The 23,160-nt window shown below is 43.2% G+C and overlaps 1 protein-coding gene across 4 annotated transcripts in view; it reads left to right on the top strand.

Moving 5' to 3' along the window:
* NPHP4 (nephrocystin 4) overlaps positions 1–23,160 on the top strand; it is a 249,137-nt gene that overhangs the window by 176,263 nt on the left and 49,714 nt on the right. For all 4 annotated transcript variants that reach the window (XM_077250341.1, XM_077250340.1, XM_077250338.1 and 1 more), the window contains 3 exons: positions 13,777–13,905; positions 15,731–15,939; positions 22,232–22,458. In XM_077250341.1, the coding sequence (XP_077106456.1) occupies positions 13,777–13,905; positions 15,731–15,939; positions 22,232–22,458 (565 nt within the window). The remainder of the gene's footprint in view (positions 1–13,776; positions 13,906–15,730; positions 15,940–22,231; positions 22,459–23,160) is intronic.

Raw genomic sequence — 23,160 nt, 5'->3', positions numbered from 1 at the left:
TTCAGTATCCTTTGCCGCTGTTGTCTGACTTGTTTGCCCGGATTAAAGGTGCCAAGTGGTTTACCAAGATAGACCTTCGTGGTGCGTACAACCTTGTGCGCATTAAGCAAGGGGATGAATGGAAAACCGCATTCAATACGCCCGAAGGTCATTTTGAGTACTTGGTGATGCCTTTTGGGCTCTCTAATGCCCCTTCAGTTTTTCAGTCCTTTATGCATGACATTTTCCGGAACTATCTGGATAAATTTCTGATCGTTTATCTGGATGATATTCTGGTTTTTTCTGATAATTGGGACTCGCATGTGGAGCAGGTCAGGATGGTCTTTAAAATTTTGCGTGAAAATTCTTTGTTTGTCAAGGGCTCAAAGTGTCTTTTTGGTGTACAGAAGGTTCCCTTTTTGGGGTTCATTTTTTCCCCTTCTGCTGTGGAGATGGACCCAGTCAAGGTCCGAGCTATTCTTGATTGGACTCAGCCCTCGTCAGTTAAGAGTCTTCAGAAGTTCTTGGGTTTCGCTAACTTCTACCGTCGTTTTATCTCTAACTTTTCTAGCATTGTGAAACCTTTGACGGATATGACCAAGAAGGGCTCCGATGTGGTTAATTGGGCTCCTGCTGCCGTGGAGGCTTTCCAGGAGTTGAAACGTCGGTTTACTTCGGCGCCTGTTTTGTGCCAGCCTGATGTCTCGCTTCCCTTTCAAGTTGAGGTGGATGCTTCAGAGATTGGAGCAGGGGCAGTTTTGTCGCAGAGAGGCCCTGGTTGCTCTGTTATGAGACCTTGCGCCTTTTTCTCTAGGAAGTTTTCGCCTGCGGAGCGAAATTATGATGTGGGCAATCGGGAGTTGTTGGCCATGAAATGGGCATTTGAGGAGTGGCGTCATTGGCTCGAGGGTGCTAAGCATCGTGTGGTGGTCTTGACTGATCACAAAAATCTGATGTATCTCGAGTCTGCTAAACGCCTGAATCCTAGACAGGCCCGCTGGTCATTGTTTTTCTCCCGTTTTGACTTTGTTGTCTCGTATTTACCAGGTTCAAAGAATGTGAAGGCCGATGCTCTTTCCAGGAGCTTTGTGCCTGATGCTCCTGGAGTCGCTGAACCTGTTGGTATTCTTAAGGATGGTATTATCTTGTCAGCTATTTCTCCAGATCTGCGACGTGTGTTGCAGAGATTTCAGGCTGATAGGCCTGATTCTTGTCCATCTGACAGACTGTTTGTGCCTGATAAGTGGACCAGCAGAGTCATTTCCGAGATTCATTCCTCGGTGTTGGCAGGTCACCCAGGAATTTTTGGCACCAGAGATCTGGTGGCCAGATCCTTTTGGTGGCCTTCCTTGTCTAGGGATGTGCGGTCATTTGTACAGTCCTGTGGGACTTGTGCTCGAGCTAAGCCTTGCTGTTCTCGTGCCAGCGGGTTGCTCTTGCCCTTGCCTGTCCCTAAGAGACCTTGGACACATATCTCCATGGATTTCATTTCTGATCTTCCGGTGTCTCAGGGCATGTCTGTTATCTGGGTGATATGTGATCGCTTCTCCAAGATGGTCCATTTGGTTCCTTTGCCTAAACTGCCTTCCTCTTCCGATCTGGTTCCTGTGTTTTTCCAGAACGTGGTTCGTTTGCACGGCATCCCTGAGAATATTGTGTCAGACAGAGGATCCCAGTTTGTTTCCAGATTCTGGCGATCCTTTTGTAGTAGGATGGGCATTGACTTGTCGTTTTCGTCTGCTTTCCATCCTCAGACTAATGGACAGACGGAGCGAACTAATCAGACTTTGGAGGCTTATTTGAGGTGTTTTGTCTCTGCTGATCAGGACGATTGGGTGACCTTCTTGCCGTTAGCTGAGTTTGCCCTTAATAATCGGGCTAGTTCCGCCACCTTGGTTTCGCTGTTTTTCTGCAACTCTGGTTTCCACCCTCGTTTTTCTTCGGGTCATGTGGAACCTTCTGACTGCCCTGGGGTGGATTCTGTGGTGGATAGGTTGCAGCGGATCTGGAATCTTGTGGTGGACAACTTGAAGTTGTCACAGGAGAGGGCTCAGCGCTTTGCCAACCGCCGCCGCGGTGTGGGTCCCCGACTACGTGTTGGGGATTTGGTGTGGCTTTCTTCCCGCTTTGTTCCTATGAAGGTTTCCTCTCCCAAATTTAAACCTCGTTTTATTGGTCCTTACAAGATATTGGAAATTCTTAATCCTGTGTCCTTTCGCCTGGATCTTCCTGTGTCGTTTGCTATCCACAACGTGTTTCATAGGTCCTTGTTGCGGCGGTACGTTGTGCCTGTGGTTCCTTCTGCTGAGCCTCCTGCTCCGGTGTTGGTTGAGGGCGAGTTGGAGTACGTGGTGGAGAAGATCTTGGATTCTCGTCTCTCCAGGCGGAGGCTTCAGTACCTGGTCAAGTGGAAGGGCTATGGTCAGGAAGATAATTCCTGGGTGGTCGCCTCTGATGTTCATGCGGCCGATTTAGTTCGTGCCTTTCACGCCGCTCGTCCTGATCGCCCTGGTGGTCGCGGTGAGGGTTCGGTGACCCCTCACTAAGGGGGGGGTACTGTTGTGATTTTGCTTTTTGCTCCCTCTAGTGGTCATTAGTGATTTGACTCTGGAGCGTCTGTCTTTTCCTATATCCTCACCTGGGCCGTTAGTTCAGGGGCGTTGCTATATAAGCTCCCTGGACCTTCAGTTCAATGCCTGGCATCGTTGAAATCAGAGCTAATCTTTTGTGCTCTTGTCCTCTGATCCTGGTTCCTGTTTTTCAAGCTAAGTCTGCTTCTTTGCTTTTTGCTTTTGTTTTGTTTGGTATTTTTGTCCAGCTTGTTCCTATCTGTATCCTGACCTTTGCTGGAAGCTCTAGGGGGCTGGTGTTCTCCCCCCGGACCGTTAGACGGTTCGGGGGTTCTTGAATCTCCAGCGTGGATTTTTATAGGGTTTTTGTTGACCAGATAAGTTATCTTGCTTTATTCTGCTATTAGTAAGCTGGCCTCTCTTTGCTGAACCTGGTTCATTTCTGTGTTTGTCATTTCCTCTTACCTCACCGTTATTATTTGTGGGGGGCTTGTATCTTGCTTTGGGGTCCCTTTCTCTGGAGGCAAGAGAGGTCTTTGTTTTCTTCTCCTAGGGGTAGTTAGATTCTCCGGCTGGCGCGAGTCATCTAGCGATCACCGTAGGCATGATCCCCGGCTACTTCTAGTGTTGGCGTTAGGAGTAGCTATTTGGTCAACCCAGTTACCACAGCCCTATGAGCTGGATTTTTGTATCTTGCAGACTTACACGTTCCTCTGAGACCCTGTCCACTGGGGACACGTTCCTCTGAGACCCTGTCCACTGGGGTCATAACACCTATCATTCAAATGCACTATCCATATCAGCGTAGGTTGGCTCCCTAATAAACACAAGTAGTGCCCCCTCTCCAATGGTGGCTTCCTCTAGGGTAAACTAGGGATAATTAGGGGGAACCACCATTGCATTCTGTCCTTTTTAATTTTGTTTTTAAAGAAGCCCTCCTCCTCCCATCATAGTTTTATCCTCTTGATATATTGAAATCATCATATTATTGAAATCATCATATTATACAGCACTGTGTACTTAGTTACTATTGCTCATTTTGCCTTTCTACCTAGCTAATTCTTCTCTTTTCCATTAGGTCTATGAAATAATGTGATTAAAAACTGACGAGCTGAATCTTTCTAAGCTCTGTGTAGAAACAGGAGGTCAGTTTTCTCTGTATGAGTTATGAGTCACTGCAAAAGGGCTGGCAGAGGGTAGCAGGGAGCAACAGGGTCAGGAGATGAAGAGGGGAATGATAAATGCAGGGACAAGAGACTTCCTGTTTCTAAATTGAGAAGACTGAAGAGAAGAATTATCTGGGTAGAAAGGCAAAATGAGCAATTGTAAGTACACAGTGTTGTATAATATGATGACTGCAATATATTAAGGGGATAAAAGCTTTTATGGGAGTGATGCTTTAAAAAAAACAGAAAACAAAGTAAAGGAATAGAACAACTGTTCAAACAAAGAATACGCCTTTGGTGCTTCATCGCGGGCCAGTCATTTCAATATACCTACCCACCTGTCTGTTTTCCCTCTATGCCCCCCACCTTGCTTCTTTGACAGGTGTGGCTTCATAGAGCCATAGAAGGGTGGGGATAGATAGAAAACAAGCAGGAGGGACGGTGTATTTAATCATGATGCACTGAGCGCCTGTTTGGTTTGAATAGTCGTTCTGTGCTGACAGAGTCCTTGTAATGTGAGTTTATTATTCTAGATAACAGTCTTGGCTGTTTGGGTGCAGAACCGGACCAATTTCTTTATGACCTTGTGATTTTCTATTTTTTGCGCTTTCGTTTTTTCCTTCCCTTCTTAAAAGAGCAATATTTTTTTCATTTTTTCGTCAATATGGCCGTGTAAGGACTTGTTTTTTTTGTGGGACAAGTTGTGCTTTTGAACTACACACAGTGTCAGGTTGGCGCCATTATACTGATTACAATAATACGTTGGTTAATTAAATCCGTCTTGTGGTTGTTGTTTAATCATTATTTTCAGTTTTGAGTTATTGATATGCTCGTGCTGCAGGGCGGCCTGTGGGGGTCTTCATGTGGTGCGCATTCCCCGGAGCACGGGCAGATCATTAACTCAAAACTGAAAATAAAGATTAAAAAACAACCACAAGACAGATTTCATCAACCAATGTATTATTGTAATCCGTATAACAGCGCCAACCTGACACTGTCTGTAGGTTACTGTGCACAATCCTGCTGACAGGATCCCTTTAACAGGACCACCACTCTTTCTGCGGCTGTTAAAGGCATTTGATGCCTGAGTAATTCAGCCATCAAGTGCAGGGAAAAATGCCAACTCGGCGTTGGAGCCCGAATCTACTTCAGAGACATGACCTTTAACTGAAGTACACGTCAAAGGTCGTGAAGGGGTTAAAGAATAAAACCATGGATTCCTGCAGCCACCACTAGAGGGAGCTAAAAAGCTGACTGCATACTATATATTTACATTCCATGCAGTAAGGGTCTTCGCTCCCCCTAGTGGCTTCTTCAGGCTTATCGAGTTTTATAATTTAGATACTATGTGGACGAACTGTATCAGAAAGATATATAAAGATCCGTGAAGAAGCTAATCAGGACAGAATGTTGGATCTATAAGATGGATGTACAGTTGTGCTCAAAAGTTTACATACCCCGGCAGAATTTTTGCTTTCTTGGCCTTTATTCAGAGAATATGAATGATAACACCAAACTTTTTTTCCACTTATGGTTAGTGGTAGGGTGAAGCCATTTATTGTCAAACTACTGTGTTTTCTCTTTTTAAATAATAATGACAACCCAAAACATCCAAATGACCCTGATCAAAAGGTCATATGCTCCATTTCTTAATACCGTGTATTGCTCACTCTAGCATCAATGACAGCTAGACGTCTTTTGTGGTAGTTGTGGATGAGGTTCTTTATTTTCTCAGATGGTAAAGCTGCCTACTCTTCTTGGCATAAAGCCTCCCGTTCCTGTAAATTCCTGGGCTGTCTAGCATGAACTGCGTGCTTGAGATCTCTCCAGAATGGCTCAATGATATTGAGGTCAGGAGACTGAGATGGCCACTCCAGAACCTTCACTTTGTTCTTCTGTAGCCAATGACAGGTCGACTTGGCCTTGTGTTTTGGATCGTTGTCATGTTGGAACGTCCAAGTACGTCCCATGCACAGCTTCCGGGCTGATGAGTGCAAATTTGCCTCCAGTATTTGCTGATAACGTGCTGCATTCTTCTTTCCTTCAATTTTGACCAAGTTTCCTGTGCCTTTATAGCTCACACATCCCCAAAACATCAGCGATCTACCTCTGTGCTTTACAGTAGGAATGGTGTTACTTTCATCATAGACCTTGTTGACCTCTCTCCAAATGTAACATTTATGGTTGTGGCCAAAAAGTTCAATTTTGGTCTCATCTCTCCAAATTACCTTGTTCCAGAAGTTTTGAGGCTTGTCTCTGTGCTGTTTTGCGTATTGTAGTTGAGATACTTTGTGGCATTTGCACAGTAATGGCTTTCTTCTGGTGACTCCACCATGCAGCCCATTTTTCTTCAAGTGCCTCCTTATTGTGCATCTTGAAACAGCCACACCACTAGCTTTCAGAAAGTCCAGTATTTCAGATGATGTTATTTGTGGGTTCTTTGCATCCCGAACAATTTTCTTGGCAGTTGTGGACGATATTTTTGTTGGTCTAACTGACCATGGTTTTGTTTTTACAGAGACCCTGATTTTCCATTTGTTAATCACAATTTAAATGCTGCTGATTGGTATTATCCCTTTCCTGTTTTATATAGTTCAACTACCTTTTCCCGTAGATCCATTGACAATTCTTTTGCTTTCCCCATGACTCACAATCCAGAAATGTCAGTGGCCGGATGAAAGATGCAAGAGTCTGTCTGGATCCCAGAAACTCACTCAGCTTTTATGCACACACACTGACTTGACTTATCAGGCGAAAATCACCAGGGTATGTAAACTTTTGATCATGGTCATTTGGATGTTGTGAGTTGTCATTATGATTTAAAAAGAGAAAACACAGTAGTTTGACAATAAATGGCTTCACCCAACCACTAACCATGAGTGGGGAAAAAGGTTTGGTCCTATCATTCATATTCTCTGAAAAAAGGCCAAGAAAGCAAAAATTCTGCCGGGGTATCTAAACTTTTGAGCACAACTGTATTGGCTATCCTTGTATGACATATAGATGATGCTGATCTCAGCATGGAGCTGGCACCGCCTGAGCCCCGCGGGTGGTGGAGTGTACAGGGATTCTCTTGATTTTTCTCTTTATACTGTACTTTCCATATAGCGCTAATTGCTGAGAGATAAAAGTCCTACGCACAATGCTCACTAATTTGCAAGTGCAGTCTAATAACGAGCTGTATATTCATTTGACGAGAAAAAGAAAAGCACAAAGCTAATTTAATTTCTGATTTCATCAGTACTTAGAATTGGATTTCTTGTTTCTCATCATGTGAAAGCAAAGCGCTATTACTGCGGCTCTTCCCAGAAGTGGAGTTTTTACTTTTATTGCAGCTTCTTTATATTTTATTGAGCTATTAGGCAATTAACTTTATTAGTGTTTGCTCTTACGGAAACCAAAATATGAGAGTCCTGTGCATGTGGCTGGAGGAGCTAATGGGAAATCACTTTAGCTCTATTTATTAATCTGACGGGATGATTTTCAGGTCACGCGCTCATAGCGAGAGGGGTTGTAGGAACGGCAACCCAAAGTGCTCCGTAACACACTCAAGCCTGCGCTATACGTTTACTGCCTTTTACGCCTGTCTATTTCCTCCTAAGTCCCCTCTTGGCAAATCTTAAGGAGGTTATTGGTATTCTAAGGAAATGTATGGTATCATGAGTACAAGACTTCTATTTCTGCGTCCCTGGAGTCCTAGCCGTTTCCAGGTGCAGAACACTGGTACCTTGGCATTGCCATATGCCTCTAGGTCTTTGGTGGCTGAGAAATATATGATTTTAAGATCTTGGGAAGCAAACTAAGGATGGCAACTATTCTACATGGCGTGACCGAGGATGCAGGTGTTCTCATAAAGAAGTGGGGAGTAAGCCTCTGTCAGCATCTTCTGGCAGCAACTTATCTCCCTGATAACAAAAGGATCGAATGGTAGAAATGCCGTTCGTTATCTTCCCAGCCTTCAGGGAGGCCCCGTACAATTTCAATTTTAATGTTGAGGAGTGTAAGAATACAGAACTGTGCAAAACTTTTAGGCCTTTATGGATTTAAAGGGATAGGGTTCTTCTTGTGGAAGGAGACAAGACAGGCCTGGCATGTCAGAGTGAGGAGGCTTTTTAGGTATGCATGTTCCTCTGGGAAATTAAATCTGCAAATTGCCTCTTCAGAGAGGAAGAAGACTAGAACTCTAATTCCACCTATTGGAAGTAGCAATCCTAAAAGTCAATATCGACCCTTTAACGAACCTTGGGATAAAAGCCAAATTAGAATCTTAATTTGGAGGCACAGTGTTTCGGAATTGTGCCCTCCATCAGTGCAAAGTATGAGATCTGATTGGCTAGATGAGATGCTTAAGACTGGGAGCTAAGGGCTAACGTTTCTCCTTGTGGAGAGTGACATGCCAGGTCTGGCATGCCAGAGTGAGGAGATTTATATAGAAAAATGGTGCAAAGTAATAGTGATTTCAAAATTAGAAGTGTTATTTGTTTATTTTTCAGTGAATGAATAAAAGAGAAGTCTAAAATCAGATCAATATTTGGTGTGACAGTCCTTTGCTTTCAAAACTGCATCAATTCTTCTATGTTTACACTTGCACAATGTTATTTGCATGTATGTATATGTCCCGGAATGTGAAATCCTGCTTGATATTTTATCTAATGGCTTCCAAGGCTTGTATTTGATTTTAAAATATACAGTTAAACAATGCGACCTATTTAGGATTCTGACATCTAATCTTCATAAGAAAGATTAGCTATATTAAAAGTTAAATTGCCATTATCGTACTTCTTCATATGTTGCCTGCAGTAGAAAGATAAGCTTATGGAGGGAGCGATGCACAAAATCCAAAACCTGTCACCAGGAAAATGTCAGAGGGAGCAGATCACCTAGTTCCTTAAAGCTGCATCTATAGAATTAGCAGCCTTTATCACGATGCTCAAGGGGCTGAGTATGTTCCCATAGACTCCATGTGAGGCATGGGGTCTGCAGTCACCCTGTACGAACCACTTGGGCACATGGTCTACACCCACTGGCTCAGGAATCATGAGCATTAAGCCCTGACTCATGAATGGCTGCTAATCCTCCGCTCTCATTTGAATGTTTTGTGAATCTAGGTCATACTGAAATGAATATGGATTTCTGGATACTTATAACGTACGGTATATTCGCACATAATAAGAAATTCTTAGGGCGGCCTATCAGAATGTATAACATGACCATCTGGTGAGCTTCATAAATCAGGGAGCTGCCCTGGTTGACATTGCTGTCTCCCCTAGCCCTTGTATAATGAAAATATATAGTTTTCCAATATGCGTTCTTTATCGGTTCCTCATTGCAACAGGGTCCTACCTACCCAAAAAATCAGACTTTGAAGAGAGATATTCACATCTACCCAGGACTTGACACTTCAGTCTTAGAGAGGTATTCACACTAGACACGTAGGACCCAGCAGTTTTGAGACCACCTTGTCGTTGGTTGCTGAGCAGGCATGAATTGACCAAATTATGTGCTAAGCGTCTCATTTTTTCCTAGTATCCAGAAGCAGTATTGCCATTCATATTTCATATATTTCATCTTGACATGTTTAGCTCTACAGAGTGCAACTTTTTTTGTTTATTGTATATGGAGATGGCTGCTCTTAGTATGCACCTGTTCACACTAGCTTGGATGTGCCAGTCAGTCTTTTGTCATCAGTTCATCATTGTTGACAATATCTCTGCTTGCTTTCAGTTTGGCACCATCTGGCAGACATTTTCAGTGTTGGTACCGGGTTTGTAAAAGGAACTTATCAGATTTTTATTGCTTTTAACTCTTGAGATGTTATAAACTGCCCATGGCATTAATCATGTGACATTCCCTTTAACGCCAGGTATCATATATGTATGACATGGGAATTAAAGAAGCCCTCCTCCTCCTCCCATCAAAGATTTTATCCTCCTAATATATTGCAATCATCATATTATTGAGCACTGTGTACTTACAATTGCTCATTTTGACTTTCTACTCAAAAAATTCTTCTAGGGCTATAATGCAAGGAAAAAACCCCCAAAATAAATAGAAAGTGGTTGAAAAGTCATAAAATCATATGAATGGGAATAGGACCGGTGTGATCTTCCCTGGTGAAGGCACCTTCATAGCGTTGCTATCACTGTGTCCAAGATAAAAGCAGGATTCATAGTTGAGGCTGTAATGGAGATCTACAGTGGTGAAAAAAGTAGTCAGCCACCAATTGTGCAAGTTCTCCCACTTAAAAAGATGAGAGAGGCCTGTAATTGACATCAAAGGTAGACCACAACTATGAGAGTCAAAATGAGAAAACAAATCCAGAAAATTACCTTGTCTGATTTGGCAAGATTTATTTTGCAAATTATGGTGGAAAATAAGTAATTGGTCACCTAAAACATGCAAGATTTCTGGCTCTCACAGACCTGTAACTTCTTCTTTAAGAGGCTCCTCTGTCCTCCACTCATTACATCATGATAGCAGGTCGTCTGTCACGAAGTCCAATTTTGTGCAAACTCCTTCTGATGGTTTGTGTAGACACTGACCCCTTAAGCATAATATATGGCAGCGTCCAATTTTTTCTTGCAGTACAGAACGGATCAGTCATGGACTCAATGGTATGGACATTTCTCTAAAGTGTCCCAGGAGCCATTTTTCAACACAACACCACCAGTTGGCTTGTTGCTTGTTCTACTGTGAGTAGCCTGCATGGCCTAAATGTGCGTCCATGGCCTGCAGCATCAAGTCTAGCTTCTGGGACCCCAGGACTGGTGCTGAAATTGGGACATTGGTGGATTTTATTGTGATTGACCGCCAGGAAGACTAAATTTAGAGGAGAGAGAGGGCTTTTTAAAGGAACAGCCGCCGCTCCGTCAAAGCTGATATGGCGATCATTCTGCTTTGTCAGGCAGCTATTTTCTATTCAGTGCAAACATCTCCGCATACATGATTGTTGATGGCTGTTCCTGTATTAGAAGATACATATGCACAATTATTTTCATGCTCTGGATAAATTAATGTCACTTCAGTCGCTTTATTGTCTCTAGATTATTTAATATTAAGCATGAAAATGAAAAACTGTTCAGTAAAATAGATGTAAATTCAGATAACTGCAATCCAGCAAATCATACACGCAAACTGTCCGTCCATCCTGGAGAAGCAGCCTCAGTGTTTGCCAACAGCTTAAAATCCTAAGGACACGTAGGTGAAGGCAACAAGAGGACAGAGGATACGTCACACATGTCCTCACCTGTCAGACCCTATTTCAAATATTGGAACTTGTTTGGTCGCTTTCTGATATAAACCTAAAACATCCTGCAATTCTGGTGTGTTTGATTTTTTTTTCTTATGCCATATTTTGTTTGAAAGTTTGGACTATTTCGGGCACAGCGATACGGAATATGCTCACTTTTATATTTTTGATTTGGGAAAAGAGAGTGATTTAAACATTATTTTTCAATAATATAAGTATTTTTTTATACTCTTTTAGCCCTCTTCCCACACTACCAAGGAGACATGCATTCTCTATTTTCCCATTCTCCATGGCACAACCTTGGCTGCCATGCTGACCCATCAATACACTGCGACAGCAGGGCCGGGGTTGATGGGCAAGTAGTGATTGAATCTCCAGATCGATCAAGCTCCCGCCATACAACCCCAGTTTGATGAGTATTTATTTTATATGATCATAAAGAGGTTAGGTACAATGTAGTGGAGTTCTTGGCAATCAAATACCTACTGCAAATGCCAAATCTCTGGCAACACAGAGAGGTCACACACTGCTCCTGCTGGTGATACAATGGCTTCCACTGACTTTACATGAAGAGAGCAGCTTCTTCTTTTCCACTCTGTTGACAGGGTGTGACTGATTGATAGCTGGCTCCCTGCTGCCTAACTGCGGGGAGCCTGCTGCCAATCAGCATGACGTCGGCAGTCATGCCCAATCTATAGAGCAGCCTGGAAGGAGAAGAGCGGCTCTGTTGGCGTGGCGCAGCTGAATCAGTGGCAGGAGCGGTCTGTGATCACTCTAAGCTGATATCAGGTAAAACAGGCAGATAGATAGTAGTTACCTGCCTGTTCGTTTTTAGGCCCATAGTAAAAAAAAAATTGTCGTGGATGACCCTTTTTAAGCTAAGTGGTCAGACTGGAAATTGCAAGATTTTTTTTAATGTAAGTAATGATATGAAATATTTATTTTAAAAAATCAGCAAAAAAGATGTTCAAGGTTTGTGTAGCATAAAAAAATAAATTTGATCACTAGGTCATCTTCTGATGATTACATTGCCTTTAGATGACATTTTTGAAAATTTGCAGAAAATTGGAAGTCATGCCGGCAGTCGGGAAATACAAGAATTTATTTTTGCACCTTCAAAAAACAATGATGAAAAAGCATTGAAGTATTGAAGGCACATTTGCCACAGGGAGAATATTGTCTTCATACTGTAACTTTGCTTCTGTAATTACATAGAAAACAACTTTCTTTCCTCAGTTTGGTATTGTGCAGAAGAATCGATATTCGCCCGTCCTAAAAACAACCGTGACCGTTTTGCAAATGGTTAAAGCAAAAAAATAAGTAATAATAACTAAAGAAATAAATAAATGATATATATCATGAGGGAAAAAAAAAAATAGAAGGCAGTAAAGCGTGAATTTCCTTCTAAGACAATAGCACTGGACACAATCAGAAAGTGTGAGAAACAACATTAGGAAGCCCCTTTTTCGGAGCACGTCTTCCTCTTATGGTTCTTTTTGTCTCTTCTCCCCCCCCCCCCCATCCTACTACGGTGAAATAAAATGATCCCCTAGAAGAAGTAATGGCGAGCATTGTAGACACAGCTATAAAACATCCTCTTGTACATAAAGCTTAATGCATCTCTGTCTTTCGAGAGCGCGGCTGATGTTGGTAGTGCGGTATGTTGACAACATGGATTTTCGACTCTTTGAAGTTGTCAAGCTTTTAGAAATGTGCACTGTAAAGCCACTGGAGGCTCAGTCAGACATCAAAGCCAGCGCAGCGCTCCGGAGTCCTATAGAAATGTTGTCATATTTTATTCTTTTTGATTATTTTATTAGTAACGCAGGTCATTTTTGATGAATTAATCAGATGCGCGGTTATGTAATGAAAACAAGGAATGAACATGAAGAGATAGAAATCGTAATTGTAACACTTATCAGCTTTGTTACACAGTGGAGGACGTGCGCCTTCCAGGAGTGTTGGGGGAGTAGCTAATATTATCATTATCTAGTCTGCTTTTTTTAAACAAAATAATATATCCTGTGGCATGTCGCCTCTTGCTTAGATTTTCTTTTTTTTTTTTTTCTTTTTTTTTTTAAAGATCTGTGACCTATTAATGAATAACAGGCAATAAAAAAATAAAAAAACAACAACTCCATAATAATTATATACTTGTTCTTTGTCGATTTTTTTTTTTTTTAAATATACAATGCTGTTATCTAATCTGGTTCTACAAAAGAGCACATTTTACAGCTTGATCTTGCCCTGATCCAATGGGGACGTCTAGGATTAGAGACACACTGCTGCTTTCTGCCGATTGGCTATGTATGGCATTACTGCTCTAGTCTATTGAACTACATGGAATTGGAATAATAGGATGTATTTTCAGCTCAGCGCGATTTGGGATCAAGCTATAGATCCCCGTTCTCAGGGTACCACAACCCCCGACCGTAGGACCTTGAGGGTCCCAGAAATCAGACCCCAGACCTTAGGACCTTGAAGGTCCCAGCAATCAGACCCCCTACCTTGGGACCTTGAGGGTCCCAGCAATTAGACCCCCGACCTTGGGACCTTGAGGGTCCCAGCAATTAAACCCCCGACCTTGGGACCTTGAGGGTCCCAGCAATCAACCCCCGACCTTGGGACCTTGAGGGTCCCAGCATTTAGACTCCTGACCTTGGGACCTTGAGGGTCCCAGCAATTAGACCCCCGACCTTGGGACCTTGAGGGTCCCAGCAATCAGACCCCCAGGTTATCACTAAGTTATGCTCTATTCCATGAATTTTTTTGGGGGAAATAATCATTTAATTATAATATTTTATTTTTACAGGTCGTGTTGCTGACCAAAGATTAAAGATACCTTCCATCTTACCCAAACCAAGATCTCGTGTTATCACAGCACATGATGGGAGAAGCAGTTTTCGTGGAGGAAGTTTACTTTCAAGTCGAACTGTGGGCAGTAAGTGTTATGCTACAGGATCATATACCAAGTGTCCATACTATCTGGGAATATAGGTCATAGTACCAATGGAGGTTTCCACAGACATTAATGGCTTGTAAATATTCTGTTACACCGCTTCTTCTACTCTGGCAAAGTCAGTGTCAGTCATCATTTTTCTTCTAGAATTCCTTTGTTAAACCATTAAGAAATAACTACATTTTCTTCCTGATTTTTCATATCAAACAGGCACTTGAAGATTGGTGGGGGTCCAGATCCTAAGAACCCTACAGATCAGTCAATAGACCCCCGAGAAGTGCACAGCTCAGCAGACACACAGCAGGGTATGGATTTAACAGAAAACGTAGAAAATGAAGCCTATGTGTTCTCTTGAATCTGTACTCTGGGCTGTGTGCACGCTCAGGAAGGAGCTGTGCTCATTTTTTTGGACTCTTGTGTGATCTATGGGGTTCCCTAGAGTCAGACTACCCCAATCTGCAGGCAATTCACATGCCTGCTAAATATTAAAAATCAGGAAGAAAGTTTGGTTTCTCTTCAATGACCAACTTTTTAAAGAGAATAGCCAAAGGTGAATGCCATTTAGTTTCTGCACTGAGTATTGTTGTCCGATGCAAAGTTTGCGATCCTCCATACACAGTGAATTTTCCACATTTTGGTTCTCTGCAGCCACCACTAGAGGGAGCCTGCTGCATATACTGTATACAGGGAGCTCAGTAATAAATAGTGTGCAGTAGCTCCATCTAGTGGTTTAACAGTTCCTTACAGGTCAAAAAGGGGATTCTGCTGTCAGACTTGATGCAGTCCACTCTGTTTAGCAGAATATAAGGATCTCCTTAGTTTTTGCCCTTTAGCCCTGATATAGGGATCTGGTCTTCACTGCAGGAATTCCAAGGGTTGTGTCTGTGTAATGTATTCAAGGACTATATATTGGCAATGTGGGGGTCAGGCCGCATCAATATCCAAGAGAGAAACGGAACACTAAGGCAGACGAACGGTCAAAAAATAGAATGGGAGCAAATGGGTTAATCAAGAAGAGTACAGTTCAATAAAGTGCTGCAGAAGTGTCGGAGAACCAGTAACTGGCACAGGGATATAGTAATATGGGCACCAGACTCAATGATTTGTCTGCTGACCGGGCTCCCTGGTTGGCAGCTGGACATAGCATTGGCTGTGGATCTGGAATCTGAATGGCTGGGCAGCCTACTATATGGCACATGTGCTGTCCTGCCTCTGACAGTGCTGCCGAGATAACCAGAGCATCAGTGGCAGGCAGCGAAGAACATTGCGGGATCTTGGCAAGGGGATCATGTTAAACATTTGGTGTTCAATGTCATAAAAATTGATCTATGATTTATTAAGAAGTTTATCAGCGCAGAAGACTGAACCTAAATGTAACATGGAGTTAAAACGAGCGCTTCCACTTTAAGGCATCTTTCATTATCTTTCCAGCATAGTGAATATGCCAATCATCAGCGGTTAGTAATCCAGTTCAGCAGCTTGCATCATTACAAGTAAATATGCTTTGTCTGCATGGCAAATGATGAAATGTCCAACGTCCCGATCACAGCGCACGGTGTAAATACTCTCTGCAATAACACAATTAACCCTTATTTAAAGGGCCACTATTACAATAGCACAATCAGGCCTAATTGCTCATACTTCACACACAATATGGCTTACACCTTGTAGTGCGGCTATTTAAGTAAAAAAAAACCCTGCACATTGCAGAAGGCACTACAAGCTCAATTATGTCTAATGGCGCACCATTGTGAGATTTAGCCCTGTAATCACTTTGCTCAAAACCCCTTTCATATTTCATTGACAGGGAAAAATATCTCCCAAGCCCAGAAGTTGGCTGACCTAGACAGCGAGCTGGCAGCAATGCTGTACAGCAGAATGAAGGAGGTAAGCATCGCGTACCAGCAACCAAACAGCGAGACGGATGCCATTCAGAGGCGTAAAATGGAGAGGATGATGGCAGTCAGACAGCTCGAGTCACAAGAGGACCCTAAAACAAGGAAATCGCTCCTACTGGTAAGTACAAGTCTTCAGAGAGGCTGTAGATTCTCACTCTTCTTGTAGCCACACTGTGGCTTAGAGACTGAGACCAATCTATTACTGGTTCTTTGTCGCCGGTGACATCACATGGCAGCTTGGGTCTATACATTCGTGTGGACAATGGACTGAAGAAAATGTGATCCAAGTCCTGAAATGTGTGGCAGAAGCATGCATAAATCATTGTGTACTTTTGCAGTAAGGCTCAAAATTGCACCTTATACTGCCCATATGAAGGCTTTTACACTTTAGACCTACAGTTGCATGTAAACATTTGGGCACGCATGGTCAAAATTACTGCTGTTGTGAACAGATAAGAAAGTTGAAGATGAAATGATCTCTAAAAGGCCTAAAGTTACAGATTACATATTTCATTTGTATTTTAGGCAAGAAAAATATATATTGTCATTTTTTACATTTTAAAAATTGCAAAAAGGAAAATGGCTTAATGCAAAGTTTGGGCACCCTTGGAGATTTGTGTGCTCTCAGATAACTTTGACCAAGGTTTTAGACCTTAATAATAAACCTGTTAGGGTTATGGCTTGTTCACTATCATTAGGAAAGGCCAGGTGATGCAAATTTCTCAGCTTTATAAAAACCCAGCCTCCTCTATCCTTGTGCCAAAAAACAGCAGCCATGGCTTCTTCTCAGCAACTGCCTATCACTCTGAAAATGGTGGAGACCCACAAAGCCGGAGATGGCTATAAGAAGATAGCAAAGCGTTCTCGAGTTGCCCTTTCCTCAGTTCAAAATGTAATTGAGAAATGGCAGTTAAGAGGAACAGTGGAAGTCAAGATAAGGTCTGGAAGACAAAGCAAAATTTAACTAGAGCTGCTTGTAGGATTGTTAGGCAAGTCAGAACCCCCGCTTGACTGCCAAAGAGCCTCAGAAAGATTTAAAAGACTCTGGAGTTGTGGTACATTGTTTTTCAGTTCAGAGACACCAGCACAAATATGACCTTCATGGAAGAGTCATCAGAAAAAAACCTGCATTATCACCCTAAAATTCAGAGTCAGAAATATTCAAAAGAACATCTAAACAAGCCTGATGCATTTTGCAAAACACGTCCTGTGGACCGATGAGGTTAAAATAGAACTGTTTGGCGACGATAATCAAAGGTTTGTGTGCAGAAAAAAGGCACAGAACTTCAGGAAAAGAACATCTCGCCAACCATTAAGCATGGAGGTGGATCAATCATGCTTTTGGGTTGTGTTGCAGCCAGTGGCATGGGGAACATTTCACAGGTAAAGGGAAGAATGGATTCAATGAAATTTCATCAAATTCTTGATGCAAACATAACACTAATCTGTAAAAAAAAGTTGAAGTTGAAAAAAAGGATGGATTCTACAAATGGCTAATGATCCTAAACACATGTCAAAAGCCGCAATAGACGACCCCAAAAGGTGCAAGCTGAAGGTTTTACAATGGCCCTCACAATCCCCTGATCTGAGCATCATTGAAAATCTTCTCCTCTTCCTTAGTCTCGTCCTTAGTCGCCCCTTTGGCTCCGGCAGTTGCGGCTTCATCCTCCTTGGGCCTGTTCCAAACACTCCCTGTATAGGGGGTGGCTCTATCTGGTCCGCTCGTCCTCGGAGGCTCTGTAGCCGTCGGGTTTCTCTCTTCCGAATCCTAATAACCTTTTAGAGAACATTTCATCTTCAACTTGCTTAACTGTTCACAATAACAGTAATTTAGACCAGGGGTGCCCAAACGTTTAAATCCCAGTGTATATGAGATACACATATTACTTGATCTTCTTAAAGGAGACCTTTCGCCAATTTTTTTCATGTTGAACAGGACGCACGATGTAATAGTGACTGCAGAGCGGGAAAAAAAAGTCTGGGGCGTGTACTGAGATTGTTTGTCATAGCACAGTTATTGTAGGGGGCGTGTTCGTCTTTCCCCAATGTGTTGCTAACTGCTTATGAATGGTCAAAATTAGATAGAGCAAGAAGTGCACACCCGCAGTGAAATCTCTCTGGTAATGCCCACTTGGACTTAACTTAGGTTCCCAAATACTTTGATCGCTAAGATCTCCGCCATAGAGGCGAAATAAAAAAAAACTATGAACAATTATTTTTTTTTTATTTTACTCACGTATATAGCGCTATTACTTCCCCAGTATTTTACATGCATTATCAGAACTGTCCCCATTGGCGCCCACAATCTAGATTACATTATCAGTGTGTTTTTGGAGTGTGAGGAGACCAGAGAACCCAGAGGAAATCCATGTAATCACGAGGAGAACATGCAAACTACTTGCAGATGTTGGATTTGAACACAGGACCCCAGCGCTGCATGGCAGCGGTGCTAACCACCGAGCTACCGTGCTGCTGCTCTGCAGAGACTATTACATTGTGTGTCCATCTTTGCTTGAAAAATTTGGTGAAAGGTCCTCTCTTCACTCTGGAGAAAACTGGATTTAGGCAGCATGAATAAGACACTGGCTTCATTATTGCAAACATGTATGTTTTGTTTGGGGGACTATGCATCTCAGATGACCAGTACGTGGTGGGTTCTCGGCGGCTTCTCTCCTCCCCGATCCCATAGACTGACCGGTTCTCTCCCTATGCATATAAGAAGCAATCTGACCATCAGGAGAAGCATAGTGGAGAGAGGCCATCGAGGACCTGCCTTGGAGTCGCCCCAGTGTTTGAGTAAAGCATATATGACTGCGGTAAGTCAGTTCCTGATTCATGCCGCCTGTGGTTCGGGCAGAATGAATCAGATGACAGGTTCCCTTTAATTATTACATATATATAACTATTATTGTCACTGCACCATTATTACACTGTCTACTATTCCATTACGTGACTGGAGAACCAACCCGTTCAACTACACAACTAGTTTTACCTATAGTCTCCACACATGCTGGGCCCTAGTATGTCTTGATGTGCCTAGAAGTGTGCGCTTTTAATATTTTTTGTAGAGGAGAGGACTTTGTTCCCTTATAGTTTAGTTGTATGTAGTTTTTCAGGAGATTTTTATATTTAGTCTGTGACAATATAACATTTTATATGTCAAGCTAAAAAGTATAAAAAACAAGTTTTTAATTGTTAATATGAAAACACTGACTCCCAGTTGTTGCCATGTCAGGATAAACTTTGCATTTTTTGGCTGTCGCCCGGCACATCTGTCTGTAAAAAGTTAGCAGTAATTTACTGTGCATAAAGCAATTTTCCATCTGAATAGATTACAAGACTTTGTATAAAAATTAAGTTGATATTTCCGTATGCATTAATCTCAGGAAAGTTCGTAGCCGCCCTGATTATACTAATAGACTTTGTGCCGTGTATGGAAGTTATCCCCTAGCCACAGGACCACAGGATAGGGATAACTTCCCAATCACTTGTGGTCCGTCTGTTAGGATGGGGCTCTGAGGAGGTCGAGGAGGATGCGCACCTCTGCTCTATTCATTCTCTATGGCACAGACAGACACATAGCCAAGTGCAGCGCTCTGCTGTCTCTTGTCCCACACAGAATGAATGGGAGCAGTGGGGTACATCTTCCAAACTTGGCACAAGCTTCTTTTTTTCTTTCTTTCCCTTTCTTCCTTTTCTTTTCTCTTTTCTTTCCTTTTTTCTTTTCTTTCTTTTCCTTTCTCTCTTTTTTTCTTTTCTCTTTCTCTTTTTCTCTTTTCTTTGCCTTTTTTTCTTTTCTTTTTCTCTCTCCTATTATTCTCTTTCTTTCATTCTTCTTTCTTTTCCTCTTTCTTTTTCTCTTTTCTTTACTTTTTCTTTCTTTTTTTTTACCTTTTCTATCTTTTTTTCTCTCTCTGACCTTACATGTACATACATTACACAGAAAACCAATCTGATCCACACATTTTTTTATGCCTCCTGTGGCGGTGCTGTTACAAAATTGAACACTTGCAGCCAAGATCTTTCACAGATTACCACTGATCGCTGGGGCTAGATAGTTATTCGTTCTGTGATCAGTTAATTGTGGGTTTCATTTTCAACAAAATGGCTTTTTCCAAATTGGACATCATCTGTAAAAGGGCATTTCCACCTCAATTCAAATTACCAGTGAATAGACGTCTCTCCTACTTAATGAAAGTATTCAAAATTATATCCTAGCATATCTTGGGGTACGGTGCATTTGCCATGTCCGTATAAGAAATCTCCTGGGGCAAACATCAAGGAATCCATAGTGATTCACCCAAATCTTTTTTTTTTTTTTTTTTTCCCTCTTGGGCATAATCTACCAGTAAAAAAAACATTATGAACAGTTATATACATTAAATTGTTTCATATGTGAGCCTATAAGTGGTGTACACTGGCGGAAATCCAGTGTGAATACTCCCTTAATCGCACCTGTTTTTTGTTTTTTTCAAATTGTTGCATATTTTAAGCTGCTTAAAGTGATTATCAGGTGGAAAGTTATCACTTATCACTAAGACACTAAAGGTACCTTCACACTAAACGACGCTGCAGCGATATAGACAACGATGCCGATCACTGCAGCGTCGCTGTTTGGTCGCTGGAGAGCTGTCACACAGACAGCTCTCCAGCGACCAACGATGCCGAGGTCCCCGGGTAACCAGGGTAAACATCGGGTTACTAAGCGCAGGGCCGTGCTTAGTAACCCGATGTTTACCCTGGTTACCATTGTAGATGTTAAAAAAACAAACAGTACATACTCACCTTCTGCTGTCTGTCACACGTCCCTCGCCGTCTGCTTCCCGCACTGACTGTGAGCTCTGGCCGGCCGTAAAGTAAAAGCAGAGCACAGCGGTGACGTCACTGCTGTGCTCTGCTTTCACTTTACGGCCGGCACTCACAGTCAGTGCGGGAAGCAGACGGCGAGGGACGTGTGACAGACAGCAGAAGGTGAGTATGTACTGTTTGTTTATTTTACATTTACAATGGTAACCAGGGTAAACATTGGGTTACTAAGCGCGGCCCTGCGCTTAGTAACCCGATATTTACCCTGGTTACCACTGTAAAACATCGCTGGCATCGTTGCTTTGGCTGTCAAACACAATGATACACGCCGATCTGACGACCAAATAAAGTTCTGAACTTTCAGCAACGACCAGCGATATCACAGCAGGATCCTGATCGCTGCTGCGTGTTAAACACAACGATATCGCTATCCAGGACGCTGCAACGTCACGGATCGCTATCGTTATCGCTGCAAAGTCGTTTAGTGTGAAGGTACCTTAAGATAGGTGATAACTTATAGATCGGCAGGGTTCCGACTAGTACAGCATATGAAGCTTTTTTCCCTGGTAGAATGGAGCTGCGGGGTTCATGGTCGACCGCCGCACCATTCATTTCCCCGATGAGTGGCTGACTGCTGCGTTCGGCCTCTTCCGGCAGCTGCTGGGTTCGGCCTCTTCCAGCAGCTGCTGCGTTGGGCCACTTCCGGCAGCTGCTGCGTTGGGCCACTTCCGGCAGCTGCTGCGTTGGGCCACTTCCGGCAGCTGCTGCGTTGGGCCTCTTCCGGCAGCTGCTGCGTTGGGCCTCTTCCGGCAGCTGCTGCGTTCGGCCTCATCTGGCTGCTGCTGCGTTCAGCCTCATCCGGCAGCTGCTGCGTTGCTCCTCTTCCGGCAGCTGCTGCGTTGGGCCTCTTCCTGCAGCTGCTGCATTGGGCCTCTTCCGGCAGCTGCTGCGTTGGGCCTCTTCCGGCAGCTGCTGCGTTGGGCCTCTTCCGGCAACTGCTGCGTTGGGCCTCTTCCGGCAGCTGCTGCGTTGGGCCTCTTCCGGCAGCTGCTGCGTTGGGCCTCTTCCGGCAGCTGCTGCGTTGGGCCTCTTCCGGCAGCTGCTGCGTTGGGCCTCTTCTGGCAGCTGCTGCGTTGGGCCTCTTCCGGCAGCTGCTGCGTTGGGCCTCTTCCGGCAGCTGCTGCGTTGGGCCTCTTCCGGCAGCTGCTGCGTTGGGCCTCTTCCGGCAGCTGCTGCGTTGGGCCTCTTCCGGCAGCTGCTGGGTTGGGCCTCTTCCGGCAGCTGCTGCCATGGGCCTCTTCCGGCAGCTGCTGTGCTTGGCCTCTTCCGGCAGCTGCTGCGTTCTGCCTCTTCCGGCAGCTGCTGCATTCGGCCTCTTCCGGCAGCTTCCTTGATAATGAATGGAGTGGCTGTCATATTTCAGATCCATTTTATAACGGGGTAAAACTGATAAAGTTGTCACCCAGCGTTCCCAGTATCAGATCAGATGTATGTGATAAAAGATGGCTTCTGTTTCGGGATGTACGGTGCCACTTTTTGATGTATGAGGAATTAGTATTGTGCTATTTTTCTGTGTTTTTCTCACTTATTTTTTTTGTTTCTAGTCTCATCATGAGCAGCGCACTCAGCACACTAGAGATTTGCAGCTCATTGAAGCGTACCGGGAACGCACCAAAGCCGAGTGTATCTCCAGTATGCTGAATCAGGCTATTACCTCAAATTACTCCGTGTATGCTACGCTGGGCACCGCAGAATTCTTTGAATTTCAACTTAAAAACCCGTATAACATCCAGTACACCATATCTATTGAGATTGATCATTCAGACCTCAGGTACAAACGAATGTATGGGATCCGTTTTCTGTTATCATTATCCCAAAATATGTAATAAAATGTCTGCGCAGCTAAACACTAACCTCACGCGGAAAGCTCTGGGACAGGAGGTGGCACGCGGTGGAGTAGGTGTCGACCAAGGGGATAGAAGTGAGGTCTACACAACGGGGGGTCAATTAGTAGGAGACAAATACCTGCACTGACTAGAAGGGGAAAAAAGCTAAATTTCAGGACCATAAAACCTTGCTTGGTTAAAAAAATATAAAAAAAATCCCAGATCGCAGGGCACTGATGAGTTTCCATGGCAGCCCAGGACCTAATGAAGGCAGCCGGGGGCCTAATTGGACGCCTGTCAGCCTTACACTGACAGGCGTAATACACTGCAATACCGAATTATTGAAGCGTATTATATCAGCGTTCGAGCCATTGCACGGTCAGGTCCCCGAATAGGACAGAAAAAAAAGGAAACTTAAAATGTTTTACAATATATGTAAAAAAAAAAAAGATACAAAATACTTTTCCTACTAAAGAATGTTTTATTAGCACAAGAAAAAAAATGCACATAAAGTTTCATTGCAATCATAACAACGGAACTATAAAATTATCACCTTCTTTACTTCTCACGGTAAAGTTCAGAAGTAAAAATATAAAAAATGCCAGAATAAACAGTACCAATAAAAATTAGAAATTGTCCCTCAAAAA

This window comes from Ranitomeya variabilis, chromosome 4, assembly GCF_051348905.1.
Source record: "Ranitomeya variabilis isolate aRanVar5 chromosome 4, aRanVar5.hap1, whole genome shotgun sequence".
Classification (NCBI taxonomy): Eukaryota; Metazoa; Chordata; class Amphibia; order Anura; family Dendrobatidae; genus Ranitomeya; species Ranitomeya variabilis.
This window is presented reverse-complemented; position numbering and strand designations above follow the sequence as displayed.